The sequence below is a fragment of the Sardina pilchardus genome, chromosome 6 (genome assembly GCF_963854185.1).
Source record: "Sardina pilchardus chromosome 6, fSarPil1.1, whole genome shotgun sequence".
NCBI classification, from domain to species: Eukaryota; Metazoa; Chordata; class Actinopteri; order Clupeiformes; family Clupeidae; genus Sardina; species Sardina pilchardus.
The window spans coordinates 23,131,639-23,143,962 of record NC_084999.1 but is presented as its reverse complement, the minus strand read 5'-3'; the positions used below and the strand labels follow the sequence as shown (position 1 = coordinate 23,143,962).

Here is a 12,324-nt window from a genome sequence, read left to right as displayed (position 1 = left end):
ACCAGGGTACATTAATTGGCACATTTCAGCTTAAGAAAATATGCTTGACTGTTCATGCACAACCAGTTCTGCAGAGGTTAAAAGTAGCATAGCTATGTGTTGTGTGAAACATCATGGGCACAAATCATGATTCAGTGGCTATTGTATGTTTCAATAGAGGGTTATAGTCCTTGTCCTGTGATCTATGTTAATTGGACAAACACAGACACTCATCTGTAATCTCAGTGAGAGGATATAAAACAACACATGCAATGGATGTCACACAGTTTAAAATGTAAAATAATCCCAGTCACAAACAATATCTTCCTGTCCATCATAACCAGCAAGTTTATATGAAACAGCTCACACTCACTCCACATTCTGCTCTGCACTTTAATTGGACTTTGCCCTGTTAAATCTTTTGATCAGCCTAAACTTCCACACTCAGCTATGTAAATTCTGATCATGATGTTGTGAAATACTGATAGTTAAATTGGTTGGATACAACAACACAAACACAAACACAAAATACTATTTATTACTACTAAATTACAAGAGCACTTTTAGTGAGTATTTTAGTAGTACTGCAGACTCTTTCACACTTACACCTTTCAGAGAGTATATAAAAAGCGTTATCACAGGGTTTTATATATCTTCTTGCTGATAAACAACTTTTTTCAGTTCCCCTTCTGCACCACACTGTTTGCCTATACATACTTAATGTTAACATTTGCAGAGGGACAGATGTCACTACTGCTCATGGAACTTAACAACTGAAGCCCACCGCATTTTGGATACTGTTGACTGACACTGGATGCCAAATTTGACTTTACTTCAGCTGGGTGCTTTTCTCATACAGCTCTTAGTATCATCATCAGTGGAACCCTCCTGCCAATGCGCCACCGTCGTGAGTTATCCATTTTATCTGTGAAATATGACAGAGGCCAAGGGTGTAAATGATCTTTTTCATATCCAGTGTAAATGATAAGTTCAGTGTTCGGATTTGTGTCGCAATAACAAACAAACAGTAGAGTGAGTGGAGGGCATTTTCGCAGGTACTTTGGTTGGTACATCGTAAAACTAAATTCCTCATGATGCAGTATGTGTGTGGCTTGTCTGTGGGTAGGGTCCCCACCATTTTGCTGCTCGTGAATCTCAGTCTTTGGGGAAAACTGTCCGCTCTCATCGCCCAACACTGTGAGAACTTTGATGAGTTCCAGCTCACTGACATGGGCCATACGATCCCGTGCCGTCTTGAGTCTGGCCTGGGGCCGTATGCCGAATGCAATGTGACCAATCTGAAAAAAGACCTCATGGAGGCGAAGCCAGACGTGAGGACGCTCTGCATCTATCAGCACGACTCGGTCATTCACACTGGAGCTTTCTCTCGTTTCCACTCACTTAAACATCTCCACATCTGGGGACTTAACATCAACAGGGTCCAGCCCAGAGCCTTTACTGACCTGCCGAACCTTGTGAGTTTATTTCTTCTGTTCGACGACACCACTTGCAGGGAGGTCTCCTTGGACACTGGGGCATTTCAGGGATTGGAGCATTTGGAGGAGTTGGACGTAAGAGGTTTAAAGTTGCTTGGTATCTCAAATGGAACTTTGCAGCCTCTGCTAGGGCTGGTGAACTTGCACCTGAATTACATCTGTTCAGACAACCTTGGAGATGTGTTCTGCCTGCTGCCAACTAACATGTCAAGACTGCACAATCTGACGCTAGAAAACAGCGGCATATCGGTCATCAGACACCAAGGCACTAGAGCATGGCCTACTGATGTTCTGTCTGGAGTAAGAGTACTCAGCCTTCTAGGGACACCTGTTGTCACCATTAATACAGACTCCCTGAAGGTTTTTCAGAATCTCTCAAGTTTCTCTTTGGATTTTCAAGGAGAGACTGTGAGTTCCATTTTGGAATCTGGAATTGGGCAGGTGAGAGAACTTCAGCTGAATGGAGAATTTCTTAGAAACGTACATGTTGACTTTACAGACCTCTGCCATCTGGTAAATAATCTAAGGGTGAAGTCAGTTACACTAAACTACATCCAGGCTAAGACATTATCTGCAGGTGATCTTACAAAATGTGAAAAAGAATTAGAAAACCTCAACATCTGGAACTCCAAAATACATGATCTTGATTTAAGATTCTGGTCAAATTTGACAAATCTGGTGGCATTAGATTTGGCTCATTCGAGGCTGAATGAATCAAGCTTCTGCTCAGCTCAACATCCGTCAAAGTCTAGACTTATTTCTCTCAACCTGGAAGGAAATCAACTTACAACAATCACAGCCAATCAGTTTTCTTGTATGCCTAAATTGGAGATACTTGATTTGAGTTTCAATTTGATCACAACACTCCAAAAGTTGGCATTCTGTGGATTAACTCGTCTCCGGATTTTAAGGCTCACACACAACAAAATAAGCAAACTTAATACCGATGACTTCAAGTGGCTTCCAGCACTGGAGGTCCTAGATCTAGATCAAAATACAATTGCTAGCGTAGAGGAGGGAGTCTTCAGGAAACAGAGAGAGCTGCAAGAGCTGAGGCTTGGTAAGCTGGACATTATATATATTCTAAAAATCAACATGATATTTTATGCCCATGAGATCCCACCTAAACTGCGTTATCTCAACATAGATGCAAGCTATGGAACAAATTTTGAAATAAGTCCAAAAACGATTGCTCCAAACGGTACACTTGTTCTCCATCTGAAAGGAGACTTTTTTGACTGCAACCTGTGCGATAATGCATTTTTTAATGCAGTCAGAGAGTTAAAAGTGAACAGCTCTCATTTCGCCTGCAAATCTACATTCATGGCCCGCTACTTCCCCAATCTGGAGTCATTTGAGTTCCTCACCCGTATTGACAAAGTCACAATCCTCTACTCTGGGATCAACACTCTCAGGCACCTGAAACGTCTGAAACTGACCAACCTCAACTTTGCCAAACAGACAGACCCTGCAACAATCTTCCACAACCTCACTAAACTTCAGATCCTGGTCTTGAGCAACTGCCGATTCACTTTCCTCACCAAGGGCATGTTCCAGAACCTTACCGCTCTGCGTGTGCTGCGTCTCTACAGTCCCTCCCCTCTTCTTCTGCTGGATGGGGTGTTCGACGCACTCAACTCACTGACCACTCTTGTGTTTGACAAAGTAGATTTCCGCTGTGACTGCGAAAACAGTTGGCTACTGAAATGGGCATGGAGATCCAGACAAACTCAGGTACTGTTTTCTGTTCCATTTGTTTTGTCTCATAATTTCATCATAATTTACCCTTATTAGTCTCACATTGAGAGTGAACTTTTTTTTTAATTTACTGAGTAACAGGAAAAGTAAATACTCTCTGGTACGTGAACTCATCTCCTCTCAGGTTATCAGCCTCGAGTTGCAGCAGTGCATGTGGCACTATAAGAAGCTCAACTTCCTGTCCACTATGGAGCGTTTATGCCAAACAGATGTGGAGTACCAGTGTTACCTGGCCACGGCTCTCACCATCTCTTTCTTCGTGGCCACGGCACTGGGCTACAACTTTGGCCGTTGGCCTTTCCTGGTACTCTTCTTCCGAGCACGCGGGTGGCTGGAGAGAAGAATCGGGCAAAGGAGAAGGAGAGGACGACGAATGGCTGAACGTGCTGGGGAGGAGGAGGAGGAGGAGGAAGAGGAAGAGGAAGAGGTGCAGTTTGATGCGTTTGTGTCCTTCAGTAGCCGGGATGAAGCATGGGTGCTGGGGGAATTGGCACCCCGCTTGGAGGAGCAGGGTGAGCCCAGGCTCAAGCTCTGCCTGCATAACAGGGACTTTGAGGTGAGACGATCACACCAATGACATGTAACCCAAACTAATCGCCAGGCAGTGCATAATTTAGGACACAATAGGACAAGAAAGTAGGACACAAAAGTAGCCTGACCAGCCAGATCCACATCAAGATGTAGGGTCTGGAAACTCACCGTAGGCAGGGCTCTATCGGAAGGGTGGGATAAATAGTTGTCTTTCAAATTCCCTCTCCACGCCAGGGGGTCAGGATTTGACTGATTAGCTTTGCCGATTAGCAAGGCACTTCCTCGTCGCCATTTTCCAGAATATTTCCAGAAATACATCATGTCCGGTGCCGTTTTCCTCATGCTGATTGGTGGCTGTTCCACTCTCTGCTCATGCACGAGTAAAACGGCACCGAAAACAAGCCCCTTGAAACGCCATGTTGAAGCCTGAAAAAATCGTTAAATTTTGGCAATTTTCACTAGCCTAGCATTTCCATTGAATTTTATTCCATTGCGGGACTTGTTCACTTTCTCCAGTTCTTATCTCCATGCTCCACGCAATAGGATAGCACTAAACAAATCATATTCTTGTTTTCAAGTAGCAGGATGCTTAACGGTCGCAACTTCTGGTCGCATGTCATTCATCATTATGTTAAGCCCGCCAACCGACTATAGGCCTACACGATGTGATTGGTTCGGTGGTTTCTGCCTGAGCCCAGCTCCCAAGTCAAACGGGGTCTACTCCGGCGTCTAGATTTCTAGGCTAACACAAAAGGGAATTTTCTACATATTCATAAAAAAAAATGATTGTGTAGGTGTCTTCTTAAAACAATTTCAACATATCTTGTTCCTAATGCATTTGCGCAAAAGGTGGGTAAAGGGATCGTGGACAACATTGCTGAGAGCATCTACAGCAGCCGTCGGACAGTCTGCGTGCTCAGTCGCCGTTACCTGCACAGCGACTGGTGTGCTCTGGAGCTGCGCGTGGCCACTCACCGCCTGCTGGCCGAGCAGAAGCACAGGCTCATCATCATCTTCCTCGAGCACATATCTCCCTTTGAGCTCTCCGCATTTCACCGGTAAAGCCAATAATGTAAGGTGACCAGATGTCCGAGACCAAAACCAGGGACATAATCCCAAAAATGGGACATTTTCAGTTTGACTATCAATCTGATTGAAATATACACGTTTTATCTTCAAAAAACGGGGACATAGGTAGTTTTTCTGTATTTTCCCGGGGACTGTCCCCTGAAACTCAGGGACGTCTGGTCACCCTATACTATAATGCTGTTCAGATTGCAAGGCAAAGTCGCCATGGTTGACTTGCAACCACTGCCGCAAGTCATAACTCTGTGCTAATCCGTGCTGTGTTACATGGCGTTACATAGACTAGCGAAGCTGGTGAAATCACGGACGTACCTGGACTGGCCAGAGGACGAGGCTGAGAGGGTGAATTTCTGGGAACGACTGCGTAGAAACATCGCTGTGAAAGACAGGGTGAGTTTGTGAGTGTGTGTGTGTGTGTGTGTGTGTGTGGTGGGGAGGGGCGGAGTGGGAGGTGTAGACAGGGCAAAACCCAGAACGATCTGATTAAGGTCACTAAACTTTTCTCAGATGAGGATATAGTACTTTTTCGTGCACTGTTAAAAATGGCTGTAGGTTTTACAGTACAGTACAATAAAATTCAACATGATACCACTTCATATCATTACAGTACAGTGCTGAAGTTAATATTGCATTTTGGGTAATATTTGTGCTTACTGTAACCGAGCCTGATCAACATTTCTTTGCTGTAACTTTATTGTAACTTTGTTGCCACCTTGCTGTAGCCTATTTAACAGCCACTACTGCCACCTCGCTCGCTAAAGTTTTGCCAACCGAGTCCCGACGTTACGTCTCTGTTGTGTTGAAGACTGGACTGGCGAAGTTATGAATTTACTCCGAGTTATTGCAGTTTGGTGAGTTTGGTTTTCACATACATCAAGCTTTACCACGTATTGTGCAAGTTTACGTTCTAGTTCATGCAAATCTTTTCTTAAGTAGAAGATAAGTTTAATGGGTGCTTATGTGTTCTAGATAGCTAGTGCTAGCATGTAACCACAGCTATATAGGCGGGAGCTTACTACATATTAAATAACTACAGGGTGTTCGTTTAACTTGAACGTATCTTGTATTCTTTAAGCATTCATTTTAACGTGTATTCATTTGGAAATAGAAAATGTCGACATCTGTGTGAATGAACGATACGCTCGTCATAGGGAACGACGATTCATCTACTCGGTTAGACTAGCAGCTAGCTAGCCTCCCCAAAAGTCTGCTTGGCTAGACAGATTACCAGTGTGTGTGTGTGTGTGTGTGTGTGTGTGTATGAATTAAATTTTAGAGGTAGGCTATAAAAATATCGGTATCTGGTGTTATTTACACTTAGAATACAGTAATTACGTGGTCTAGAATAACGATTGAAAACGACGATACTCTCGTCCCCCATAGGGAATGACGATTCAGGCTAACATTATTTTAGCACGTCAAATCTGTTCATGTTTGACCCTGTAGCTTAGTTGTCAGGCATAATTCGCCGTTTTTATATCATAGCGATACATGTGATTTTGTTTGAAGTAGCCCAACATTTATTTGCTAGCTGGAAATAATTAAGGAAAGTCTTCAAGAGTTGCTAATAGTATGTTTTTGTCTTTTTTTTTTTTTTTACAGTGAGCGGAGCGGACAACTGATCCGAGGAGCACAGGCATACAAGTAGGCCTACTGTATGTCCATCCTAAACTACTGTTAACATCCTTCGACGGATTCTCTGTTCATTCTGGCTGATGTAAGTATTGTTACAAACACATCTATCATCTTATCAAGCATTCTGCTTATCACACATCTATTCATTTTGGTTAAGTAATAGTATTTCATTACAAACTCATATTACTGATGAATTGTACTGCTCTGCTGAGTAACATGCTTGGTAATGTTTTATTTGAAGGTGTCTACATAAGATTGACATGAGCCCGTAATAGACATGACATGATATTTATCATCAAAATGAATGACTGTTGTCAATGGGTGTTTTTTTTTGTAATGTAAAGTTGACACTGTTTGAGGTGCATACATTACAAAAATTGAATGGCACTTAATGACAGTAGCCATAAATGTTCATGATACTTGTTATGTCCTGATGACAGGCTCATATCACACTTATGTTGACACTTTCAAATGGAGTGTTACCAAAGTTTTCACTGAAAAATATTGTGTAATGTACACCACTGAAAGTGTTTTTTGTTTGTTTGTTTGTTTTACATAGGTCACTGGCAGACATCGAGGGGGAAGAGAGTCTTCCAGACACACCCAGAATCATTATGCTTGGTATGTATATTTTTCTTCTTGATTTGTATGTACAGTTAAATCCATTTAATTCCTTTGAAATACACCTGTCTTGACTCACATATGAACTTCAGTCACATCCCATCCTTAATCCATAGGGTTTATGATGACATTGGTTCACTCTTTGCAGCAATAACAGCTTCAACTGTTTTGGGAAGACTTATCACAAGATTTAAGTATGTTCATGGGATTTTTTGACCATTCTTTCAGAAGCGCATTTTTGAGGTCACACACTGATGTTGGACGAGGCGACTGGCTCTCAGGATCCACTCTAATTCATCCCAAAGGTGTTCTATTGAGTTGAGGTCAGGACCCTGTGCAGGCCAGTCAAGTTCATCCAGACTTAACTCTGTTATCCATGCCTTTATGGACCTTGCTTTGTGCACTGGTGCACTGTCATGTTGGAACAGGAAGGGGCCATCCCCGAGCTGGGCTTGGTCCCTTAGTTTCAGTGAAAGGAACTTTGAATGCTTTAGCATTAACCAAGAGATTTTGGACAATTCCAAGATCCCAACTTTGTGAGAAGTGTGTGTGTGTGTGTTTGTGTGTGTGTGTGTGTGGCAGCCAGAGCCATAGAGGGATGGTGTTCTCTACCTCTTGTGACAGCAGTGATGTTTTTTTTAATTACATGTTAAATGCAATAATATGAGTTGCAATAATATGAGTTGCTGAAGAATTAATAAATATATTTTATGTAAGATTGTGATGTGTTTCTTGATTCATGCATGTTGTAATCACTTACATGCTTAAGTCTAAATAAAAAAAAAAATAATATAATAAATTAATTAATGAAATAAATATTAAATGCAACTGAGGAATAGGTCAAATTTGAAAATAAAATAATAACAGTAAAGTACTGTATTGTCTTATAATTACTGTACACTACTGTAAACTACATTACAGTACTGTATTGCTCATTTAATATACAGTAAAGTTCTGGCAACCGTGCTGCCTGTACTGTACTGTAATTTTACAGGAATTTTTTTAACAGTGTGTAGAATCCATTTCTGCTTGGGACATTTTCATATCACGTATATTTAAAGGAACACTTCACCGTTTTTTCATATCAAACTACGTTATTCGCTTAATTAAGACGAGGAAGAAACGATTACATTTTGGGAGTGATCCGTAACACCGTCGGGATTCTGGAGCCGTTTATGTGTTTCGCTTAGTGGTGTAATAGCATGGTATGGCCATGTGGTGGCGATCGGAATAGTTTAGGTTCAAATGTATGACAACCTAGGAAGAACAATACAGGCGGAGGTCTGCGCTCTCCGAGTGCTTTTCTAGTTTGTTATATTTCATACAATTTGAATATTATCTGCACTTAAAGCCATTAAGTTATCTACTTAGCCTACAGCCATATTATCAATACATTTATTACCTCCGCCAAGGAGGTTATGTTTTCATCGGGGACCAGCGTTTGTTTGTCTGTCTGTCTGTTAGCAAGATAACTGGTAACAAAATTATTCATAATGATTTACCCACTGTCCCTAATGCTCAAGATGAATACCTGATGTCATTAATGATATACTATTAATTCATGTTTATTAATGAGATTTTCATGTATAATTAATGCATGAGTTAATGAATTAACTCATGATAATTCATGACATTTAGTTAACATGAATTCATGTGTAATTACTTTTCTTTTTTCTCCACGACAGTGATGTCCAAAATTTTGTCTGACAAAAAGTCATCATGATCATGCTTAATTAATCATGATTCATGATTATGTGCCAACCATACTTAATGCTTAAGATGATGAGTTATTTATGTATTAATTCATTAATGACAATCAGTGAATTCATGTTAAGTCATAATGATTCATGATATATTAATGGATTAACTAATGCGTAATTCATGCATTAATTCATGCATTAGTTCATGAGAATTCATGTACCCTTATTGTAAAGTGTTACCAGATAACTCAAAAAGCATTGGATGGATTTAGCTGAAATTTTCAGGGAAGGTCAGACATGACACAAGGAAGAAACTATTACAATTTGGGAGTGATCCGTAACACCGTCGGGATCGGAATAGTTTAGGTTCAAATGTACATGTATGACAACCTAGGAAGAACAATACAGGCGGAGGTCTGCGCTCTCTGAGCGCTTTTCTAGTTTATTATGCATTTATATTCGCTAATGTATTCAAATATGCAAATTATCTCATTAACTATGCATGATATAAAAATGTCCCAAGCAAAAATGGATTCTACGCAAAAAAGTACTATAGACTCAATTGAGACAATTTTGGTTGTGACCTTAATCAGTTCTGGGTTTTGCCCTGTCTAGTGGGGCGGAGGAGTAGAGGTAAAGCCAAGAATGAAAGAAGTGTGATTGATTGAAAGAGATTTGGAGTTATTATGTTAGCAGGAGGGGAAATATATGCACACTGGGATGTTGGAAAAACCTTCACCTTCATGCCCAATTTAAAGACAGAGGCCATAAACCCCTGAATTTCACCTACAAAAAGGAACCAAAGCTGCCATCTTTGTCCATATAAGGAGATCCTGGTGTTAATTGAAGCTAATTACCTATGGCAAGTTACTTTGTAAATTAGCTCTGGGGTAGCAAAGATCAAAGTGTGCCGTCTTCACCTACAGAAGATCACAGTATTCACTCGAAGGCAGAGGACAAAACTGTGTAGTGCAAAACGTCTGCATTTCCAATTTCTTCGTCCCCACGAGAGTTTAGCAGGTGCGATAATTCAAAATATTTTCCCATAGAAAACAATCTCAAGATACCTGATCTCCTTATTTGGGAAAAGATGGTAGCTTTTTTGTAGGCAAACTTCAGAGGTCTTTTTAGGAGAAAGGTGGACACTGGCTGCCAATCCAGGCCCTGATTTTATTGTAATTTTGATACCCGTTGTTCCCTTGTAGGCCTAGGCAGGGAACAATAGTGGGATTTGACTTGATGTAGCCCACTTCAGCCATCTTAAGATGACTGCATAACGTGATTATTTCTGAGATTCTGACACGTTTTCAACCATGATGTATGCACAACTCCGGGTTGACAACGTATCAGAATATCATGATATCTGCAGAAATAACCACGTTATGCAGGGGGGTGTTTGTACCGACAGTAATCGGTGACCTTGAAAACCGGAGATCTGAAAATACCTGGAATTCTCCTTTCTCCTGTGAGCAATAAAATCACACTGCAAAAATCTTATATTCTTTGTCCTTTTTTAACAAAATTCTTGGTGCAATTTACACAGATAATAAACTGTTGCTCATTTTGCTTTTGGTAGGAAGCTCCAGGTGGTAACCAATAGAGGAAGGTCTATTTCCAATGCTGGCTTCAAGCAAAGCTCAATACTGGAAACACAACGAAGACACGGGAAAATACTGGAATGCACAGAATTTCCACCCATTTGAATCTACAATGACAATGGTAATGATAATCTGGGATTTAACTGTGTGCGAGTGTGTGTGTGTGTGTGTGTGTGTGTGTGTGTTAAGAACAGACCTGTCTTTTAATTATTCCACCTTAAAGTCTCTTATGTTTTCTTGTTAATTATTCTTTGTTGATTTTACCTTGATTTATGCTTTCTTATATATATTTTTATTATGATATTTTTGTTATTATTATTAGTATTATTATTACTCTTTGGCCATCTATGCTTTTATCTGCTATTACTGTTTGGTTTTTGTTTATGTAAAGCACATTGAATGACCTCTGTGTGTGAAATGCGCTATAAATAACTTGACTTGACTTGTAAATGACTCAAAAGAAGATTTTATCAAGGCAACATAATCAGCAAACATACAGTACGTTACAATGGTAGTGTCTGTTTGCTAATTCGAGTTTATAATTTTAGAAAACCCTTTTACAGTTACAGTATGCTAGCACAGCTGAAAACTGCTGCCATGAATGGCATGGCAGCAAAGAAATAATGCCACTGGGCATTAGTCTGGATCTCATGAAATTCTGTTGCTGATGGCTTATTGTTGTTGTATTACTTTTTTGCATTTTAATTTTCACATTGTCAGACTTAAAGTACAACTATGCTAAAACTATGCCATATTGTGTACCCATTATTTTTAAAGTTAATTTAATAATATTTCCATTTTCCTGTGTCACTACTTACTTTGTATTTCTTAAATCTGTAAACTGGCCATGTTTGACCGATACTAAATAGCTGTGTGTAATGTGACCGCTTCATTGAGTTGCCTTAGGCTATGTCATGTGCCTGAACTCCTCTCTTGTCATAGAAACAATATGCTGCAGTATAATCATTTACAGAAATTGATTGAAATAAAACAAGAATGGATTTGGCCTGATATTTCTTGTGTGTGCTTGAGAGCATGCCGTTGATTGATTGAAAGCCAGATACGTGAGAGTTGGCTGTTTATTAAACAGAGTGGTGCAAGTCAGTAGAACATACCACTAAGAGTACACTACCCAAACTTTGACATTTACGTCAGTCTCTAGAGCCCAGAAAATTATCAGAGACCCCAGTCATCCCAACAATAGCCGGTTTGATATATTGTTTGGGAAACACCGCTGGGAGTACAGTGCAAAAAAATCTAATCTTACCAAGTATTTTTGTCTCTATTCAACTCAAAAATATAATCCAATAACAGAGTTATAAAGGACTTGGTTTTAGACTGACCAGCCTTGAATATAGTATGTTTTCTCTGTGCACAGACAGATTGTTTCACTTTTTACTTGTTTTCCCATTGCTGTATGAGAAACTCTGCCAGTTTGCAGAGAAAATCCACTATACTAAGTCTAGTCAGTCTAAAAACAAGTACTATGTAGCTTGCTTTTTGGATGATAAAAAGTGCAATGAAATACTTTTTACTTACTTTTATGCATCAAGAGATACTTGAAAAACACAGCTTTGTTTGTTATTCATGCATATAGCCTACTTATTTATCCTAAAGTAACACTTATCTTCTATTTATTTCCTTTGTTTATCTTTTTATATCTCTACATTAATATTACCACTGGCACGGCCCAGTCAATTACAAATGAATTCCCTGTGGAGAATGGCACAATGAGAAGTTTGACGCAAAAGCTGTTGAGTCTGTGGCTGGGACTGCATTGTTTAATGGCATCAAAAAATATTGTACAACGACCATTCTTCAAATGGAGTGATAATATGTTAATCTAAAGATATTTGTGAACACACATAGGTTAATGTTTTATATTTCAGCACAAGCTCATGAGTCAAAAAATTACGAAGT

General features: G+C 39.9%; 1 protein-coding gene across 1 annotated transcript; it reads left to right on the top strand.

The window, feature by feature from the left end:
- Positions 1–901: 901 nt before the first annotated feature.
- Positions 902–11,405, top strand: LOC134082125 (toll-like receptor 13). Its single transcript, XM_062537770.1, has 5 exons — positions 902–3,209; positions 3,358–3,789; positions 4,614–4,822; positions 5,132–5,240; positions 10,383–11,405. Exons 1-5 carry the CDS (start codon positions 1,071–1,073, stop codon positions 10,404–10,406), a joined length of 2,913 nt encoding a protein of 970 aa, XP_062393754.1. The 5' UTR covers positions 902–1,070; the 3' UTR covers positions 10,407–11,405.
- The last annotated feature ends 919 nt before the right edge of the window (positions 11,406–12,324 follow it).